The sequence below is a fragment of the Terrapene carolina genome, unplaced genomic scaffold (assembly GCF_002925995.2).
Source record: "Terrapene carolina triunguis isolate 2854851 unplaced genomic scaffold, T_m_triunguis-2.0 Scaffold66, whole genome shotgun sequence".
Classification (NCBI taxonomy): domain Eukaryota; kingdom Metazoa; phylum Chordata; order Testudines; family Emydidae; genus Terrapene; species Terrapene triunguis.
The window spans coordinates 56,900,894-56,916,183 of NW_020664417.1; the positions used below are offsets into that span (position 1 = coordinate 56,900,894).

Below are 15,290 nucleotides of genomic sequence, written 5' to 3' on the forward strand. Positions count from 1 at the left end.
GCTGTGGCGTCCGCGCTCTCACTGACCAGAAAAGTGCGCGAACTGATTTCTCGCCGGCGCTTTCATGGAGGGAGGGAGGGCGTTAGTGACGGACGGATGACGACAAATTTTTTTTACCCAGAAGGCATTGGCAGCTCGACCCAGAATTCCGATGGGCAGCGGGGACTGCGGGAACTGTGGGATAGCTGCCCACAGTGCACCGCTTCCAATATCGACGCTCGCCCCGTTAGTGTGGACTCACAAAGTCGAATTACTGTCCTTAGTGTGTCCTTAGTGTGGACACACACGTTCGACTTTGCAATATCGATTCCACATATTCGATTTAAGTAAAATCGAATTACCCTCGTAGTGTAGACATACCCTAAGGTATGTCTACATTGGAGCTGGAGGTGCATTTTCCAGCTTAGATAGATATACCTGCAGTAGCTCTGATCAAGCTAGCACACTGAAAATAGAGGTGCAGCTGAGTGGGCTAGATGCCCCAAGTATGATCCTGTCCAACCTCTCTGTCCCCTCCCCCCTCCCTCACCAGCATACTTTAAGACAAGATTATTCCTCTACCACTTTTTTCTGGACACTATTGCTATTTTTTGTTCCATTTTTCTTTTGGCAATAACATTACAAGTACCTTTCACTTCCTTTTAGAGATGTGTGTAATGCCACTCCAAACAGCAACCACCAGGCGCTAATGAAGAGCAGACTGGCTTATGTATTGTCTGAGAATGTAGTGTATTACTCCTGTGGCATGTTTAGTCTTTGCCACTGGGATTACATGAGTTCAGTTTTAAAAGCTAAACTGCTCAGTTCTTTATTGTTCATTGGGCCACTACAAAAGTCTAACTTATAGAGTCTGTTTGCACTGCAGACGCTTCAAATGTTTTTTTTCTTTAGAAAAAAAGATCTAGTGTCAAAGCATTCATGACGTTATTAAATGAGTCTATTGTCCTTTAGAACAATGATGGTATAATTCAAAAGAGGATTTGGTTTTAGTATATTTGATCGACAATATCCATTTATATGCAGGTAGATTTCTGTGTCTTTTTAATGATTAAAATCACAACACATCTACCTACTTTACTCTTCAAGACCAGTAAACATTTATAAATATTAAAATAAGGAATCTAAATTATTCAGCACAGCTGCTACACTTGCTGCTTTGCTAAACTTTACAGTTTTGAATCCCCAATAGCCAGGACATTTTAGATGTAATGGGTCTGATTATCAGTTCAGACTGAGCTCTGCTTGGGACTGGAGAGAGGAAATGGTGGCTTTAACATACTTGTGTGTCTCCCCACATTTCAACCAGCTTCAGACCACAAGGAATATGCCAGCAGCTGTGAATAACTAGACTGCAGTGGCAGTGAGGCTACTTCCCTTTCCTGTTGGCTGCAGCCCACTGTATCATGTGGATCAAAGTGGAGGGGGTGGCACAGAAGAATTTCTTTGTCAGGACCAGCTCCATTGGCTTTATGGACTTTTGATGCCATCAGGGCATTGTAACAGAATTACTGTGCTACCTGGGTGAGGGGGTGTTTCTTGTCATGGCACACCCAGAGATACAGCCCTTTAAGGATATGGCTTCTCCCAGATGGAAAAGGCCCTAGTCTCAGGGTGAAAGGGAAAGTATTCTGATACCAGCAGGAGGGGAGCTGCCTTTGTACGCTCTTCCAGTAATAAATAGATGTAGATCTAAATAGATGTATTCACTGAACATGTGCCTCCATCATCGTTCCAGAGACAGCTGTGCTAATCCACCACTAGCAAACAGAATTCACGTTATAGCAGCATAAATGGACCATAAACAGTATGGCCAGTCCCAACTGTTCAAGAATCATGAGTAAGCCCTTACTAAAATAGTGAGTTTTAATAATAATAATTAATAATTTTTTTTTGATTTGCCTTCTGGTTTTTATGTCTGCAGGAGGCACTCAGGTCATAGTTTCAGGCTCTTCTCTGCAACAACGAGGGATAGAAACTTTCTTTTTCTATGTTTTAATGAAAGCTGAGATTCTCATGTACTCATTTGCTTCTAGGAGCTGAGGCTTTAAGAAAAAAAATCAACTATTGTGAGACTTGCAATAAAACCACAAGAGTGGGCAGTACTCCATAATGCAACAATTGGGTCTAAGGTTTCCATGGCAGGTTGAATTGTACTCCCAGGGCTATACTCATTATGCGCTGTGTATGCCCCAAGAGCATCTCAATCCCTACAGCTGGATGTCCTGTCTGTACTGCTGTTCTATCATCACCTCTGGGAGCCAGGGCCAGTAGCAGAGTAGAAAAGCAGGGGCGGGGGCTGGAAGTTCTACCAGAATGTATAGGTGTGCAAGAAGAATAAGGCTAATTCTCAGCCCATCTGCACTCACTCTCAGATTCACTAAGGCAGCCTTAGCATGGGCTTGTCCCTGAAGAATTGTTGCTGTCTTGAAGCTGTCAGCCATCTACCCCTACCCTACCGCAGTGTGAAAAGCTGCAGAGGGAGTTACTGTTGCTCTGGGCAACAGAAATTTATGATACGTTTCGCATTATAACTGAGCAGCCCTCAAAGGGCAATATGGTATATTGATCAGTTGTTTCCCTGATTCCTCATCCTAACCATGTCCCCCCCCAACTCAGGCTAAATGAAACTGAGATGCCTCTGTGTCAGGGTCTGCCTTATACTGAGAGTCTTTTGTTTATCCTCAAATGACCAGATTATCCTGCAAGATTTTCCAGGGAAGCCCAGGGGCAGGAGATTTGACTTCCAATCCCCCTCTGCCACTGAGGACAAAAATGTGAGCTGCCCTTGCATGGGTGCGCAGGGAACAGTAAAGATAGCTACCTCTTGTGAGGGCAGAGCAATCCTTCTGCACAGGAACTGCACTGTCCTTGCTCCTTCCATGGAGCAAATTGCCCAAATGGAGAGGGTAGGGGGTGGGTGAAAGGTGCTGGGCATGGGCCTAATGCCAGCAAAACTTCCCTGTAAAAATTAACTTAAAGGTTTAAGTTAATGTAACAAGAAAAGACTTGGATGGAGGAGAGACAACATTGGAAGCTCGGGGGGGGGGGGGGGGGGAGGAGGGAGAGGGCTAAAATTGGCAATCCCTAGCAGTGACCTCTGTCATAAGTCTTGTTCCAGCTGCGGTTGTGGCTTTAGCAGAGCTTGTACACAAAGCTCACAGTTCTCCTCCTTAAACATCCACATTTTCACTGCTGGCAGGAACCAGAGAAACCCGATTAAAGGCAGCAACACTGGAGTTGTTTTGCATTTGCACTAAAAGGGATTCCCCATCACTGTTACAGGATGCTGAAGAAGTGTGTGTTAAAATAAGTGATACTACAAAATGCTCTTGTTAATATCACACCTCAGAGTAAAGTGTAAGTGCTGTGAATTAGTAGGAATTATGAGTGAGGGCAAACCTAGGCCCATTGAATACTACATCTTTACACAGAGATTTTTGCTTTGCCTTAGGAGGAAGGATGAGCTTGTGGTTAAAGACCTGGAGAGGAACTCAGAAGATCTGAGTTAAATTCCTGGTGCTGATGCAAATATCCTGTATGACCCTGGTCAAATCACTCAAATTTTCTGTTTTCATCTGTAAAATGGGGATAATACTTCCTTTCTCCCACTCTCTGATCTGTTTTGTCTATTTAGAGTGTGAGCTCTTCATGGCAGGAACTGTCTCTTACTATTTGTATGTACTGCCCCATGCACAATGAGGCCCTGATTTCAGTTTCTTATAATGTGTAATAATAATTAATTTGATTTACAATGTCTACTACAAAATACGATATAGAGAAAAAACCCTGAGGGGAAGCTTCTTGCATTTCACCCTTTGAAACTGGCAGAAAGCAGACTAAGAATTTGCACAACCCTAAAGAGGACCTGCCTAGATGGAGTCTTATGAAAGATAAACAGCAGCATGTGCTAAATAGATTTCAAACACAGCTTTAATTGTTTTTCAAAGGAGTAAGAAAGGGCACCTTCCTTGGAGCAAATTCTGAAGATTTCGAGTGGAGAGCAGTTTTAAAGATAATCAGGTGCCATTTCAATGGTTGTAGAATTTGTAGCAAGTAAAGAATAAAGCCCTTCTCTGGCAGGCTTGGCAGTACAATAGAATTTGAGTCAATTACAATATCTGCTCTATATACTCCAGCACAATGAAATTCAGAATCCTCATTAAGATTTATATGCCCTCTAGTTTCCAAATACAAACAACTCTACGGTACACAGGATCAGAAGAATAAGTTGATGTTCATAGTAAACACTTTCAATGTGACTGAGACAAAGGAAGGGGGGAGGGGGAGACACCTTGTAACCCAACAACCTCTGATTGAGTAGTAACATTTCAAAAGGGATCTCTCTGTAACTGGTGCATAATCCCTTGGACTTAATATAATGGAAACTGTTTGGGTCATCACAGCTGGTGTCATCATTATGGGGGGGAAAAAACCCAAAACCAACCAACCACAAAACAACCAGCCCTTGAATGTGCAAGCTATCTGCTCTCTCTGTGTGGCATCTCCGGGTTTCTATCTAAGGGTAATTAGCTCTATTGCATCCATTTTGGGTGTGCACTGTTTTTAACACTGCAGCTACAATTCTCTTCCTCCCCCCTTATTTTATACCACGATCTACGTGGGAAAAAGTCTCCTTCTTTCAAACCTCCCACACCCAGGAAATACATGCGCCAGGCTTTCATTTCTTTGTGGCTGGTGGGTTTGTTTCTCCCCCACCCCTTCCTAAGAGAGAAAAGACAGTCAAGACAAATGAAGACTTCATCACCATGATCATCACCAGGACAGCTGGGGAGAGAGCCACCAGGGGAAGAGAGGGGGAAGTCTCACAGCAAGTCTGCGTCATTCTGGGAGACAGTGTTTGAAAGAAGTGAAAGTATTTGTCACCAGCAGGCAACAAGGTATAATAATGCCCCAAAAGGGAATGGGGATGTGTTTTCAAATTGGGGTGGAAGTGCTGGGAAAAGGGGGGTGTCCTCAAACAGACTATTCTTGGTAATTAATGGGCTTCTTGCTAAAGTGACATTTTCTCTCGCCAATTAGTGGCTGTGCCCCTCCCCTCTCCAGTATAAAATTAACACTTGGCAGGGGAGCGAGGCTTTAACCACCCCACCGCAGAGCCGTGGTGTGAAGGGGCTAGAGAGGGAGGGAGGAGACCCCCCACTGTTTCTGCCTCGTAGTTTGATCCTCCCTCTCCTCTGGCGCTTGCAATGGAGCCGGGCAAACAAACAGGCGAACCGCAGCGCCTGGCTCCATGTGATCGAGTCGAACCCCCTCTTGCGAGGGACTAACAGGGGGCGGGACGAAGGGGCGGAGGGAGGAGCAGGTGGGGAGCGGGAGCCTGTTGCCCCCTCGAGAGTTAGAGGCTTGGGCAGCCTCGCCCAGCCGCCTGGATGTGCAAAGCGCCCGGCGACACGGCATCCACGAGATGTAGCTTGGCAGGGAAACCAGCGGCGCGAGCAAACAGGTCCCCCCACCCCCGCACTTGTTCCTTGTGCCTGTCCCTGCCCGGGTGCTCCGGGGCGGGGTGCCCCCTCCCCGCCAGCGGCTGGGGTCTCTCCCCTGGACAAGGCACTGAGTGACGGGGGACGCGGCCAGGCTTGAAGAATGGCATGCAAAGATGGTTTCTGCCAAGGAGCTAGTGATCGCGATGTCCTCGGGTCTCTCCATCACCCTCCTGCACTTCCTGTGCCTGGCGACCTGGTGAGTACCCCCGAGCCAGCGGATCCAGGCCACCTTGCATCGCCGCCACCTGCCCTTTGATTGATTCCCGGCGCGGCTGGCTTTGGACCTTGCTTCTGACCCGGGGCAGGGGGACGTGGTGGTGGTGATGAAGACAACCCACCCTGACCACTGGGTGATCCTACCCCCCCCCCCCCCCCCCCCCCATCAACAATGATAATGGCTTGTCTGTTCCCCTTGCAGCGTCACCGAGCCCCCGGGACAGATCAAAAAGGAGGAGAAATTATGGCCGGAGAATTTTACAAGCATCCTGAACAGTCTCCTGGATGGTTATGACAACAGGCTGCGTCCTGGATTTGGGGGTATGGTTACTGTGCACGGTCCCTCCTGTCTGTCAGTCTGCCTGTGTGTCTGTCTGTGGGGAGAACTAGGTAGGCTTTGTGCGTTTAAAAAACAAACAAAAGTAATGATCCTGATTGTTATTGACGAATGATAATGTGAAAATACCGCTCCTGCTCCTCCCGCCCAAAAATATTGTCCCTCAGAGCCGGAGAAGCTAAATCAGTGGGAGCAAGGAGAGCAAAAAAGCTGGATCTACTTGGATCCTGCCAAATCCCTGTTGATTTTTGATTCCCAAATCGTACCATCAAAATAAAGAGCAAGTCGAGCACCTACTGCACCAAAAGAATCTGGACTCTGGAGCAGAAGTGTCATAGATGCCCAAGTCCAGCATGTGGGTCCTGACAAATTTAAGCAGCAATAGCCCAAATTCCACTAAATAGAACCAGTTTAGCTATACTGAGTGTGCCAAAAATTTCAGCATAACAACGTGCAAAGATTCAGATCTGTCAACTGAACACTGCTGGATCCTGCTAATTTTTAGCCCCCATCTCCCAAGTTCCACTGCTTAACACAGAATGGGTTTAGCTGCTCCTACTGCTCTAAAAATATTTTGAGCCCAACATATATTGGCACAATGGGGGTGCAAAAATAGGTATCTGACACCTGAATCCAGCTGGATTTTGGCAATTTTTGACCCCAAGATCCTATATGTACAATCTAAATAGAAACCAGCATAGCTACTCCGATTTCACTGACAAATCTGGACCCTGATGCATCTGCTCAAATAGTACTGGAAAAAAAATACAAATTGGGTATCGGACCCTGTCAATTTTTAACTGAAATGCCTCAATTTTTGCCTTTTCTTTAGAACAATATTTAGCTGGCTCCATGTGTTGAATCTGGGTTTTTGTGGCACAATTGTGCCAGGATGTACTGGGGGCCAGGTTTTTTTTTCTGGTGCTACACGAGAAGCTAGACAGTGTGTTCTCTCTTTTGATGGTACAATTTGGGAGCTAGGGACCAAAAACCATCAGGATCCAGGTAAATCCAGTTTTTACTTTTTCCTGGAATGAGGGTATTAAAATGTAGGCTTGGGAAAAAGAAAAGTGACACAGCATCTCTGGTGATGCACCAAGCTGACAAAGACAGTCATGGGGCTACTACCCATCAGGTTTGAAAGAGGGCTTTATGTAGGCTTGTTCTGTGAAATACTTTGCTCCTGTCCTGACATACCTTCTTCATACACTTGATACATCTACACCAAGCTAAAACACTCCATATACATACCAAATAATATGCACTCATGCACGACTCTACCATACAAGAGAAACACACACAGCACCATAAATCAATGTTTGTTTATTTTAGATGTCTTTTACCTTATGGAGTGGGCTTTCTATAAGCTAGGCTTAGGACATTAGGTGTAAATAAAGTTAATCTTGTTAAAGCACCGGTGAGGATAATTTACGCAGATGGTCTTTTGCAGTTTGACTCTCCTAAAGACAGATTACTCTTCTGCAGGTTTCTTTCAGAGGGATGTGCTGTGAACAAGACTTCGTCATTCTTTTTTGAACACACAGTTATTAAGCATGTAAAAATATGCTTTAAGTGAAGTATTTGAATGTCTAAAATGAGCGGAGAATGCTGAATCTGTAACCCAATATACAGTTTATGGAGATTATATATTTGCAGCCTATTGTCTAAATACAGAATAATTTAAAAACATGTTATTGGCTTTTTAAAAATTCTAACAGGAAGCAAAAGCGAATTCTATCCTCCTTCTCACCTCCCAACTACAAATGTAAATAAATAGTTGAGGCTTTGCAGGTGAAAGAAAAACCCAGAGTTCAGATTGAAAAATGTATTTTTGGTGAATATTTTAAAATATGGGGACTAGACTGCTTGATGTTTCTTCTAGTAGCTAACTTTAAAACTCAAAGGTGAGTGGTTTTAATGTTATAAAGCTTATAAGTAATACATGAAAAATACACTTTAATTTTTTAAGAAGGTGTCTTTAGTTGCAAAAGTTACCTTCACCTGAACTGGCAAGAGTTGCTTTTAGCATAAAGTAATGCATATAAATGTTGAGGTTTGAGTCTTTGACAGAACTCAGAGTAATAGCAGATGATTAATCATTAAAATATTTACTTCCTCAATCATGTTTTTCCTTGTATTCTGGTCTTTGCTGATAAATATTTATGGTAAATGTGATTCATATTTTAAAAGTGGGTCATTCACCAATGAATGCATAGTAAACAAGTGTCACAGAGGACAGCAATATTCACAGGGAAAAAGTACCGTATGTTTCAGTAATGTCAAAGTTATGTCACATGCTGACAAACAGCATAATATTCAGTGCTGAAGCTTATTTACCATCCATAGCTCTTGCAGTTCCAAACAAGGCCCAAGAACTTATTTCCCTGGCATTATTATGACTTTAGTTTTATACACCCAAACTCAATGGAGTTATTTCTGATTTACACTAGTGTAAGTGAGATTAGAATCAGACTCAGGAAGCTAGCCATAGTTTTTGAATTTTTCTGGCATATGCCAGCTTTGCCACAATAACAATTTGTGAAAAATTCTACATGCACAGGCAAAATGGGAAAGATTTTTTGGGGGGATGATTTCCTAAAAATGGGATATCTCCAGCTCCTATAAAACTGAATGGAAAATACTTTAATAGGAATTGGATCAAGCCTAATATGGATCCAAACTCTCAAAATTAGCATTAATTAGCACAGTTGTTGGCAGTAACAGAAGAGAGGCTGAATGAGCATAGAGACAAACTACCATCTTACTTGTGGGACCACTTGTAAGTGTATGGGATTGAACCTCATGTAAAACTGGGGGTGTAGAAGCTATTACCCATTCTGTATCAGTTCTGTGGATAAATGGAGGAATCGGGTCTCCCATGCAAGTCAGGCTGGTGCCATTCATTAACGATCAATTAACTTAATAAAACAAATACAAAACCAAAAACATATGCCTGGTTACTGTGCATTGTGAGTTTGGCAGTTTTCGTACACAAAAATAGACATTTTCATGAAAAAGGCCATGATATCTATGAAATGATTTCTAAATTTTAGAAGGCTGTTTTCAGAATAGTAGTGAATTTACAGATTTTGGGACAGGGGAATAACCTGATGAATAGTTTTGGGAAAGGGGAATAACCTGATGAATAGCAACATAAAACTAAATCGATAGTTTGGCTTTAATTTTTCCCAAAAATTAAAAGGGCGATTTTGTAGAAGAAAGCTGTGAAGTATAATCAGGAAGATTTCTAGTGTACAGCTGTTTTGAAGATAATCAGGTGGTGTTTCAGGAGTGGGAAAATATGTAGAGACTAATGAATAAAATATTGCTCTGTGAGGTTTGGAAGTATACTATAGTATAATTCAAGTCAATTACACTATCTGCAATATATGTATTCCATTACACTGCACTCAGTAGTCTCATTACAATTTACAATGCACCCTACTTTCCAAATCAAAACAACATTACGATGCACTGGATCAGAAGAGCATGGAGTTTACAGTAAATACCTGCAATGTAGTTACAAAAAGAAAGTTATGATTTTGCATATATAGTCCTCATCTGTTGCAAAATTGTAAAAGCGTTACCAGAAATGGTAATCCTGCCACAAAATTTTCAGAAGCAAAAATCAGATGGAGCACCAGTTTTAGCCACAATGTGAATTCACAGCTTGTGTGTTTTTCCTTTATTTTATCATAATAGAAAAGGAAGAAAGAAATCTTCTATAAACAACTATAACACCTGTATTTTCTCTGAAAATTTAGCTTGTTCACATTTCACTGGGGATCTTGTACTAAATTAAGTAATATAATTGAAAGTGATTTTTAAAGGTATATTATTTACCTGAGTAAATATATAGTGTCTGAATCTGGTCTCATGCATACTGGTTTAATGCAACTCCATGGACTTTCATGGAGTTACTCGTGATTTACACCAGTGCAAGTGATATCCCAATTAGGGTCATACTTTCATATGCGTATATGTATAACACATGATTTTTGGTGTGTTTATTTTCTTAATGGACTGTATGGTCCCTTAGAACTTGCATGGTTTCTCAGGTAAACATGGTAAGCCTGCTCCTTTTCCTACTGAAGTAAAAAGAATTCTGGCTGTTGCATTTAGTGGGAACAGGATCAGCACAAGTCTGTATTTTTGTACATTTGCTGAGTTTGAAAGCACGTACTATTGAGAAAATAAACTCAAATGGCCCTTTCTTTAGGGTAAGGCCCATGAAGCACTTGATCTTTGGCATAACCCCTACGGTAAGTTAACGGGAGTTGTGTGCACAGATGTAGGCAAGTAGGAATTATGTCTCTAGGGAGTTGATTGTGCCTTGAAGGCACACATCCCAGCACAAGTGGTAGCGCAGAGCTGGAAGTCCCGGTGGCAACCCGTGGAGTGGCAGTAATTCCTGGAACATGGGGGAGTCTAGCTCGTACCCCACCCTCTTTGACGTTGCAGCATGTGCTTCCTTCCCACATTAGGCCAGATCCACTGGCTCTTTAGGAGGTGGACTGGGGCCATGATCTCTTTTGCCATTCACTTTGGGGAGGCTAGTGCTGATGGAGTTGTTCGCTTGGAGCAGTCAATGAGTTTAGGGCAGGGAAATGGGCTGCTATTATACCCAATCTCCGTGAGGACATGCAAAGGGCAGAGAAGTTTCCTGGAAACCTTAAATCCCCACCTGCAGTATGCACCCAGATAGGATTGGCACAGCTGAGCTCTGCACTCAGACACTCTTTTAACCATGGGGATCTGATTGAGAGACACAAAATAATGAATGGCATGGAGAAGGCAAATGGGGCCCTCCTGTCTCATAATGCAGGAGCAAAGATACAATCAATGAAGCTGAAAGGCAGCAAATTCAAAATGAATAAAAGGAACTCTTTTTATTTGCAATATACAACTAGCCTGTGGAAGCCATTGCGACCAGATAGCATTGAGTCTGAGAGCTTAGTACGACTCAGAAAAATAGACCTTTATAAGGATAATGAGAATATGCTCAGTGACAGAAGATATAAATAAAACATGAAAATGGATATAATGGATGTATCCGGGCATAAGCCAACCACTGACTGACTGGAGTTAGGAAGAAACTGTAGGCAAGTTATTCCTTAATTGTCCATTACAGCTAATGGTGTGGTTTGTTTGTTTTTTGTGAACCTTCCTCTGAAACATCTGGTACTAGAGAAAGCCAGAGACAGGATACTAGACTTGATCGACCTCTGGTCTGATCTGGTGAGGGAAGTCCTATATTCTTACAAAGTAAACTTTTGATCTGCTAGACATTGTAGGAATTTCATGGTTCATATAAATGACAACCAAGTTTAGGCAGGCTAGACAGGCCCAGCCTGTGTTTAATCACATATTATGCAATCTTTAGCTGCTGTTGCAAATTGACTCTGACTAAACCTTAATGGGCTAGTTTTGCTTTCAGCTGTCACCGGACTACACTGGTAATTCAGTCTCAATCTATTGATTATTGACCCAGGGGATTATGCCAACACCTATGCCACAGACAGACACTGACTGCTACTATTTCAAAGTGAGGATTGCTTTAAGGAGAGTTACATCATTAAAAGTATTATACGTCCCTTTCTTAAAATTAGTGGTGAAGCTGTATAATTAACCTCTATGTAAAATTATCATGTAAAATAAGCACGGGATCCAGTTTGGACATGATTAATATTTTTCCTTAAAAATCAGTGATATTTCATGGGCTAATGAAATACACGTTAGATTTAAAAACAAATTTTGTTAAAAATTATAGATGTGATTAATTCCACCACCCCTTAATTTAACGTGTGGTTCTAGTCTGAAAAGTAATGATGCAAAAGTAGCCTCTTTTTATTCAACAGATCCACTCCTGTGTGTATCAGTGTTGTGTTTGCATACATGACTAGCAAAACTATGTATGTATTGTTTTTTTTTCTCCCTGTTAGCCCTGACATAGCCGACAGAGCTGATGCAGCTAAGAGGGAATAAAATGGATTCTACTCCTTTTTGTTCGTAATCTACAGAATTGTTTACTAATTTCTAATGAGCTACACCTGTGTAAGATAGCGGAAGATAATGGGTTTACACAGGTGTCACTGAGAACATAATCTGAATGCACTGGGGCTGTACAGGTGTCACTCGGCATCATTTGGTCTGCACGGTCTTTATTACTAGTGATAATGTCTGAAAATGAAACAACCAGCTTGAATGTCAGAATCTAGACTGAGTTTGACAAGCTGGCAGTTAGAGAACCCCCGCCCCCAAAATCCCCTCTGCCTTGTTTATATTTGTAAACTGTGCCTACTTGATCTGGAAATAATTGAGAGACAGTAAACATGGAATCCCATAATGCCACTCTACACAGTCAATTTCACAGTTGTACTGCACTTGAATTATAGACATATGCATTTTTACTCAGTTTGTAATTGATTAATAACTTTTGAGGATCAGGAGGATTTGCCTGTTTCCCCTACAGAGCCCACATTGGTGAAAGTGTGCATGGATTCTTTGTGGAGCTGAACAGCTCCACTCCAAGCATTACCCAGAAGGGTTGTTACAAAGGTCCTTCCACCCATCCTCAGGACACACACTAGCTGCTCAGTGCTCAGCATCTGAGCATGACTTCCAGAGAGTTTGCACTCCCTACCAGTCCAGAGAGACCAATACATCATTTTGTTAATGGTTTAAGGCTACTTTTGAAAATCCGTAGAGCTCCTATTGTGAGCAAGAAATACCTGAGTGAGGAAGGGCTTGTGGGGTCAGGCCTTTAATTTAGACTTGACATCCAGTAAGCCAGAAAATAACCACAAGATACCCTGGAAAAACAGAAAGGTAATTTAGTCTGTTTCTAGAGGATAGAAAAATATTTACAATTATTAGCCTTTATTAAAAATTCATGCATAGCTTCAAGGCTACATCATATGGCCTAATGTACTTATTAAAAAGCATCAGTGGGCTAGTAATGGGAACTGTGCCATGAAGCTGATTGGGTTTCCAGGCAATTGTCCAGTCTTCCTCAGCTGGTTAGATTGGATGAGTCAGGAGATTATTAGCAGGATATGGGACTGTTTACCTGTAGTTGGCTGATTTGAATCTGGCCCAGGCTGGTAGTGACTGATGTCATTACCATCTGTCTGCTGTTCAGTGACTTATGTAAAATTAGCTGGTGATATTTGTCCAGTTCTCAGTAGACAGGTGTCTACATCATGAAATTGGCACCAGTTACCATCCTTGTTGGCAGTTTCAGCAGAGAGACTAACTGTTGAACAGGCAAAGAGACTGAGCTATCTCCTTATTCCTGGAGAGGGTCAGGGTTCAGGCACATGGGCAGCTGAAGAGGCATTGGTATTTGAGAACAGATGATGCCTATGTGGTGTCTCTCTATCTGTCTCTGTCTGTCTGTCTGAATAGGTTGTGGGGGGTGCATTGCCCAGTGCTATCTATCTTGGACCTTCCATGACCACTAAACATTCACTTTAAAAAAATGTCCGACTCAGTTACCATGACTTCACAATTTAAAATCAAAAATTTGGCCCCATTCAGGTTTCCTTCTGCTATTCTTGCCAATTGTTCTTTTGGTTTTATTTGAACTGTATTGGTTGATGGCTTCCCAATCCCAAACATATGTTATTTTCCTCTATTGTCTACCCAGAAGTTACCTAAAAAGAGAAAGTACCAAGTCCTCCACAAACTGCTTTTGCTGTACCCATTGATTTTAGCCATACCTCTGGGGACAGTCCTAAAACAGATAATGTACCCCAGTGCCCAAAGGACTGTTCTCATAATAATGGTATTAACAATGCTTAGCACCTAAATTTCACTTCACACATAGAAGTCTCTGCACAAAGCTTAACCCCTAATTAATTTCCTAATTCTTCTGTTAGAAATTTCTCTAATAGTGAAATTTGCCAAGGTCCATACAAGGCTTTCTGCACCATGTAAGTTCCACATTGTTCCTGCAGTTACCCTAGAGTTGTCCACTGAGGATAGGCCAAGAGTGGCACAGGGGAGGAGATAATGGATCAAAACTTACAGGGCTCCAGTAGCCCGGAACCTCTTCATAGCGGGCATTGGGAGGCCTGTGGCTACAGTTCAGCCCATAGGTTGGAATAGTAGTCACGGGAACCCTATGCTATTATCCTGTGGCCTGTCCATAGTTTTAGGGGCTGGAATCTGTCCCTTTCAGTAACCCATTAACTTCCCAGCACACACCCAATTAATTCTAGCTTTTTGCCTGGGTTGATTTTAATCCTGCATGAGCAGATCTAGAAGCATTTTATCTTGCAGGCTGTGATTCAGGCTTGAGAGTGCCCATAGCAGTGCGTAGGGCTCCCCTACTACTTAGTGGATTTAAAAAAATACTCACTACAAGTGTATTGTAAATAGTTCCTTAATGTTTCTGAGGATTTGTTGATGTGCAGAAACATTCACATGGTCCAGTGAAGAGCAATTTTTTATTGATCAAATCCAGTGTTAATAGGCTTCTGTACAATCCTCTGCTTAAGGTAATTTAATATATAAATGTCCACTCTATCAATAACAGCAGGTTAGGGTTTTATAACAAGTCATTATGATTAAATAGTTAATAATCTCAAGCTAAGTGGTACAGTGCTTTCATGCTGGAGTGTCGTTTAGTTTCAAGTCAAAGTGTGTTTGACTACATACCAGCTCCTAGTACACACTTCCAAACCACCAAACAGTTTAGCATGATTGGTAGCCTGTGGCCAGAGAACAGGAAAAGCAGAGTGTTGGCTGGTCAGGATGAGTGGTAGAACTCTAGCTGAAAGTTTGAACATTGCTTGCATTCTTTATGTCTAGTTCTGTAAGCTGCTGCCATTAATATTTCACTTTTTACTTTTGTAAGCATGACATTCTCCTAAAAACATTTAAAATTTAATGATTTTATTTACATTGACATGGTTTATGGGTTGTAATGCCTTAAAATGTAAGGAATTAATTTCAGTATCTCACTGACATTCGATGAGACAACACAATTGAAGTCATTGAGCAGTCCCTTAATTTTAGGGGTGTGTGTGTGAGTGAGAGAGAGAGAGAGAGTTCTCCTCTGTGAGCTCCTATTTCTTTCTTTATTCTCCCTTAGACACATTCACACCATGTAAAGGGACCTTTATCTCAGGAGCTCATTAAACCTATTCTAAGAGTTGACTAGAAGTAGTTGCTAGAAAGTCATATGCTTCTTTACCACAGCGTCAGATCACATTTACTTCTGCAGTAGA

The 15,290-nt window shown here is 42.1% G+C and overlaps 1 protein-coding gene across 2 annotated transcripts in view; it reads left to right on the top strand.

The window, feature by feature from the left end:
- Positions 1–5,609: 5,609 nt before the first annotated feature.
- GABRA4 (gamma-aminobutyric acid type A receptor alpha4 subunit) overlaps positions 5,610–15,290 on the top strand; it is a 58,260-nt gene continuing 48,579 nt past the window's right edge. Inside the window, exons 1-2 of one of the 2 annotated variants that reach the window (XM_026648164.1) lie at positions 5,610–5,638; positions 5,923–6,041. In XM_026648164.1, coding sequence (XP_026503949.1) covers positions 5,610–5,638; positions 5,923–6,041 — 148 coding nt within the window. Of the gene's footprint in view, positions 5,701–5,922; positions 6,042–15,290 lie in introns of both variants that reach the window. The other variant, XM_026648163.1, reaches the window with a different exon arrangement.